The sequence below is a fragment of the Acyrthosiphon pisum genome, chromosome X (assembly GCF_005508785.2).
Source record: "Acyrthosiphon pisum isolate AL4f chromosome X, pea_aphid_22Mar2018_4r6ur, whole genome shotgun sequence".
Taxonomy (NCBI): domain Eukaryota; kingdom Metazoa; phylum Arthropoda; class Insecta; order Hemiptera; family Aphididae; genus Acyrthosiphon; species Acyrthosiphon pisum.
The window spans coordinates 50,274,464-50,281,404 of record NC_042493.1 but is presented as its reverse complement, the minus strand read 5'-3'; the positions used below and the strand labels follow the sequence as shown (position 1 = coordinate 50,281,404).

Sequence of the window (6,941 nt, the reverse complement as noted above, 5' to 3'; positions counted from 1 at the left end):
GTTATTTTTATAGTGGTAATTATTACTGTCGATATTTTTCTTATCGACTTATGTTTTAGTATTTTGTATGTAAGTACGTTTGTAATATTAACTGTTAATTAAAAAAAGGGAACTTCTACGCACAACGTTAATAATAAATTCATATTAGTTATATATTTATCCGTGGGTGTCACGTGTAAAATTAATCCTATATAAACATGAATGTTATGGTTAATAAAATACAACGTGAAAATGAACGCAAGTAAAATTAAAGTAATAATTTATTTTTACCAACATATTGTTTACTCTGTTAATACGTTAATAAGGTATTGAAAATTATCACGTGATCCTTATCGAATAGAAATATTTTAACTGTAAATAATGATAACTAAAATCGAACGAGAATTTTGCAGTTTTGATACATACTGTTCATATAAATAATTATGTACCTAAAATAATAATAATTATTGTTATAATAATGCACCTACCACCTACCTTTCTACTTAAGCGCAGTATTATAATAACCGATATTTTAACAAAACACTGTGGTCATGGTGGTGATTATAATAATAATAACATGTTTTACCCAAAACTCCAATCCCTTTGTGTTCCTTGTTTTACGCAAATAGTGGTAACGAAATAAAAATGATTATCTAGTAAAAACTAAAATTTGATTTATGATATGGTTAGAAGTTAATAATAAATAGGTAATAGTTGCTTAACCGTAAACAGGCTATACTGCAAAGTGCGCGATATTTCTCTTTAAAAAATACACGACAATCGTTTGAATTAGGTTCTACCTATTAAACGCACGCCGAGATACTTCAAAATTCAAGTTTATCGTAGATTATAATACCTATTTCCAGATTTTTAACGAATATTTTCACTTCCAGTTTCATTAAACGAATGCTCCTACGGATCTCAAAATCCAGTTCTGTTAAAAGCGTTTACGGTTACCAAATATGTAAAATATGGCATCGGGATTTCACTGCACCACAACCGATGTCCCACGGTATATATTTTAGAAAATAATAAATGTTACTAAATATAAAATACGAGTTATAACTTGGATTTGAAAAGTATATAATTTAAATAAATTCGAGAATTTACAACGCACTAAAAAATAAAATATACCAACTTCAATAAATTCTACTTACCCGGGCAGTTTACTTCTTTTTGCTATGATTTATATATTTCCAGAATCTCTGGAAATTACGTTGGAAGTGTTTAAATCACCATTTTTTTTTAAGTGCCACCGTGTTCAAATGTATCATCACAGCATAAATAACGATACTCACTCGACAAATATTAATAAAAAAAAAAAAACTATGTCAATATTATATTATTCCCATTTAAATCTAGTGATGTCATAAGAGTACGCCTAAATTAATATTCCTACATAATAAGAATAATTGTTACCCGAGATAGTTATTAATGAGCATGTTAAGTGAACACACAACCGCTATTTTATTTCCATTTGGGGATAGTGTGAGAATTTACATATCTATTTTTTGTTTAATCTGCATAAACTGTGAATAAAATAAACGTGAACACAATAGATTAACTAAAACAATATAAATGACTACCGTAATAATATAGGTAGGCAATAGTAATAATCTGAATCATTATAATGTCTCTTGCATTATAGAACAATAAAATTAAAAAAGAAATAAGTGAATAAAAACAGACAATTATTATTTTTAAGTTAAATATTTTGACGAAAAAATACTCAATCCAAACAAAAAAAAAACTCATATTGAGACCAAGCATGTATATGAGACGATTTAAATACATAATTTTATATTATTGGATTGGTATAAATAAAACGAAAACTCATCTCGTCAGGTCTTGAAACTATTGCAGTTAAAATAACCGAAAAAACCCAACTTTAAGTAGGTACCTGTTATATGTATTAGGTACATACTTGTATAACGGAAGGTGTAGTCTACACCATTGTGACTTTATTTTGTAACTACCTACCGTTAAAATAGACATTACCTGTTGGCTTTTTAAGTTAAATGCTTACATCATTTTTTATACATTGGTCTGATAATTTTAATGTATTATTTATAGATAGAAAAGGTAACAAAAAATGATTAATTGACCTGATCTGTTGTATGGATTACACGGTTTATACCTAATTTATTTATTATAATTTAAATTATATATAATATCACATCCTCCCCTAATTGTGCCAATACATGAAGATAAATTATGTCTACAGTGTTCAGACGCAGCTACTAGTCTAGATATGGTCCACGTCTTGTCGCAGAGTGACGGTGGCCATGCTGTTCTACTGTCCACTGCAGGAAAACTTACCTTAAAACGTAGCCATGTATTAAAATTGTAATTCGTATTATGAAGGTTAATTAAAAATTAAAAATTTTATATATCCTAGTCATCTACATAACAAACGTCTTTTGAAGCTTCTAGTTAAGCTTCCCGTAAATAACAAATAATTATCAGCCCTCCCCCAACAAACCCAAAAATAACATGATTAATAAGGGTAGGTTCGAAAAACATAATATTTCCATCATGTTTCTCATCATGATCATTGGAATTTGTTCACAGGTGCCGTGCGTCAGATTTTCGCCGTCGTACACGGAACTGCGTTGTTGCCATGTGACATTGCACCACCGATACCCCACGATCCCCTGGACACTGTCATACTGGTGGTTTGGTACAGATATGAGAAAACTGCGATATATAGGTAAGTTTCCGATTTCGTAATAATATTATCGCGTTATATACTTGAAAGTATACGTTGTGGTTAAACGTCGGTCACTGTCGCATTTCATGTTTGTCTGCTACAGGTCACGATAACGACAATAAATACCACTCATTATATTACCAATCATCTGTAATCAGTGACACTATGGTTAAAAAAAAAATAATAAATCCTTAAGTCGTTATATACATTTATATTTGTACATTATTTATGGATTATATTGTGTACTTGTGTGTATAATATAATTTTAAAACGGAATTAGTATTATACACAAATATTATAGTGTATATACCTACGAATTATTTCTCAACAAATTATTATAATATATTTTATAGCAAATGAAATCGTGAACTCAGAACTGATAGATGCTAACTTAATATTTAAAAATCCAAATTGTATACGCATAGGTTTAGTTATCAATACATTATAATATTCAAACTCACAAATAACCATTTAGGTGTATTATTTAAATTTTACCATGAATTAAATGTTTCTAAATCAATAAAATGTACGAATGAGTATTTAATAGTGGTCTAGAAGCATTAAGTTAACTATAGATCCATTTACGTTATGCGTGATTAAATTAATTAGTCATACATGACTTCATGAGCGATAACCATAAAATACTAACTATCATATTCATTATGTGGACCATACAATAATATTATTATTATGTTATTACAATTTTAGTTAATTATCAACAAAATGAAAAATTCTATAAAGCATTCTCTTCTGTGTAACGGAATTTCGTTTCCCGGGAAACATGCATTTAATTCAGAACAAACAAGTTCAAACTACGTGAAAAAAATGAGTTAACTACCAAACCCATCTGTAAAACGTTTTGATCCATAATTTAATTGTTTCTACATTATCGTTTTTTTTTACGTTTAATTTAACTTAGATCAAACCCAAATTACAAGAATCAGTGTAAAACAACTTTTTTTAATTATTATTTTTAGGTAGTAACTTACGAGATATGACAATTATTATTTTATCATCCATTACTAAAGTAAATAATATTATAACAATTTGAAGTTCAATATTTTTCTCCTAAACAATTTTAGATTTTGAGCAGGGCTTGCATTTGAAAAATAATACCGTTTTATATTTTATTATTTAAAATTAAAACGTTGCACAATATTTGCGTTTATCGTTATCTCCAAATAAGCGTTATACAAATTTTGAGTTTAGCGTTATTTAAAATAGTGTTCATACCTATTAAATTTAAAAATAATAACTAATGTGGGTAGGTAATGGCTCGGATACGGAAAATAATATAATCAGTTCTTAGATTGTTTGAATGAAATAAATTTTTTTAACGAAACCAATAGACCTTTTAAATAAATAGATTTTAAAATATTTCGTGTTGCGTTATTTTTCGTTCAATGACATTCTATAAATTACGTTTTGCCTTATTTTTCTTTTAAAAATATTATTCTATAAATTACGTTTTGCGTTATGTTATGTTTAATGATATATGATTTATTTTGTTAATTGTTATGTTCTGTTTTGAGGTATTTAATTTTTTTTTGATTATCACTTTCCATTATAATTACGTTTATACAAATTTCAATCGTTTTTTATCAAATATAACTTTATAATCATTACATTTGAAAGCTCTGAATTTGAGATATTACTAAATGGTTTTGATCTCACGAATTATCAAACATTGCGAACGATTGTACTACACAATAGATAATTCGTAGGCATTGATATAATTATTTCATTGTTCGAACTTATTTGTTTTTTTATTTCCCTTGCTGTGACGTTTGAATTAATGATAAAACGCATTTTGAATTCCGTATAAATGTTATATTACCTGGAATATAGAATTTGGAAACCTAAACATGAAAGGTTGGTGTATTATGTTTATTCCAAAAATTTTTAAATATAATATATATTACACATTTGTCTAGCGCAGACGTTAAATCATAACTCATAAACAACGATAATATTTGATGAAAGCTAACTTAGGTACACATGTTTTACCTAAAGTAATCATACGCATTTCGTCTGCGTAATAATATTCTATATGGGTAGGTACCTATACTGTACATGCGCATTTCAACCTCGCAAATTCTAATCAAAAGTTAATAACACATATTATATTCATATGATATTAATATATGCGTATATTACAGCAATATAGGTTAGATTACCATGTATGTTCACCCCAATTTTTTTCCGTTCAGTCAATTTATGTGAATTCTGATTTTTTTGAATTTCGGAATATACGTCTTAATGACCGTATTATTTAAATTCTTCTAATTTTATTTAAGTTTAAAAAGGTTGTATACTTTTAAAAGATAAGTGAATAAGTGATACATGTCACATGTGATCATAGGCGTGCGCATAAATTTTATATGGGGAGTGGGGACTCATATTGGTTAATACTTACCCTTGTACCAGTTGTACCTACTTGTGTTAAACATTGTTATATGTTCAACAAATAGATTACCGACCTATTATTAAAAAAATAAGTATATTTTATTATATTTTTATAAATATCTTTTCATAATAAATTATAATACGATAATGTATACATAAACAAGTAGAAATTCGAATCATTCATACATTTTCGAGTTATTTATCTATAATGCATATGTAGGTACTGAGAATAATCAATGATATTGGGTTTATAATACGTAATGGATATATAATAATAATGGAGTGGCTAAATACTATACGCGACTTAAATGGCATTAATTGTAATCGATTAGCATTTTAGAACTTTGTTAAAATTCCTTTATTTTTATAAAGGTCTATTATCCTTATTATATACAGTTTAATAACTGAAAAACGTCTCGGTTATGAATTAGATACATCAACATTTTCCAAAAAGTCATTTCCTTGAAAAATAACAGTAAACAACAGCAATTGTCATTGAAAAAAAAGATTTTTTTACCACATAAAAATGTTTGAATAATATAGAATTCTAAGTATTTGAAAATATAGTGTTTAAGTATAGGTTAAAATTCCAAACATCAGAATTGAACTAAATACATTATTAAATACTATAGAAAAGTTGGTTAGCATATTTGATGAATTACCTCACCATAATATGTACCTATTATTATATTTTTACTTCAAATATTTGATGGACAATTTTCTGTGTCGGTGGCAGACGTGGGTAGTATTCCGTATAAATTACTTAGAACACTGTTAAGAAGACTATTAAAAAATATTTTATTCTTATAAAAAAAAAATACCCTTGTATTACTACAATAATGGTTTTTCCTAATGTTTTCGTGGAAACTTTTACAATATCATACACATTTTATATCGAAAATATTTAAATCTTATGTTTATAGTATTTGTATAATAGGAAATTGTTTTGATTTTATTCGAATGTATTCTTATTTCATAGCAATTACATTGAGTAATTAATATTTAGAGTTTTTTGCATTGAATTGGTAATAATAATTTAAAAAACCATTCATTAATGTAATTGGGTTTTATAAATTGTATACACAATAACCAATGTTTAAACAACCAAGTAATTTATACTTCCAAATATTTTTATTTTTCAGTAATGGTTATGTACCTACTTTCTATTTTTGGTACACATTTTTTAATGTATGAATATTTGAATCAAAAATAATACCGATATGTTAGGTTAGTGAAAATAATTAAAAAATTTATGAAACAAAGTATAAATAATGCAATTTGGTGCTATAGTATCTAACATATAAATTATAAATATTTCTAAAAGTATTCGAAATGGTAGGATAGTATTCGAATAGACATTCAAAATAATTTGTTCACAATTATTATTCGAGTATTTGTTCCAAATAATTGTTCAAAGTATTTTACAGTCGAGGTTCTATGCCTGAGTGTAGAAAATATGCTTTAATTGTACGATTATCTAAAACTAAAAATATGAAAGAAATTAGTAACTAATCAGTGATTAATAGAATTTTCGACTGGTTTGTGGATTCTTGATCATCAAACTATCTTAGGTACTTGTACTATATTTGTTTTCGAAACTTTAGAGCAGCCAGCACTGGACTTGATTTTGTATATTATTCATTGTGTAACTGTTTGTCAATTTAATTACTTTGGATCAAGTAGTTTATGAAAAGACCTTCACGATAAAAAAAAAACCCGGAAACTATTTTATACGGGATTGATTCAATTCAAATTTATTATTACAGTGTTGATAAAATCCCATGTGTTATAATTTAGCGTATTTAATTTGATTGGTCAAAATGCGACTTAATATCATGTCCGAAAA

At 26.8% G+C, this 6,941-nt stretch overlaps 1 protein-coding gene across 1 annotated transcript in view; it reads left to right on the top strand.

Moving 5' to 3' along the window:
- LOC100166234 overlaps window positions 1–6,941 on the top strand; it is a 567,258-nt gene that overhangs the window by 388,288 nt on the left and 172,029 nt on the right. The window contains exon 2 of the mRNA XM_001952454.5: window positions 2,551–2,689. Coding sequence (XP_001952489.2) covers window positions 2,551–2,689 — 139 coding nt within the window. The remainder of the gene's footprint in view (window positions 1–2,550; window positions 2,690–6,941) is intronic.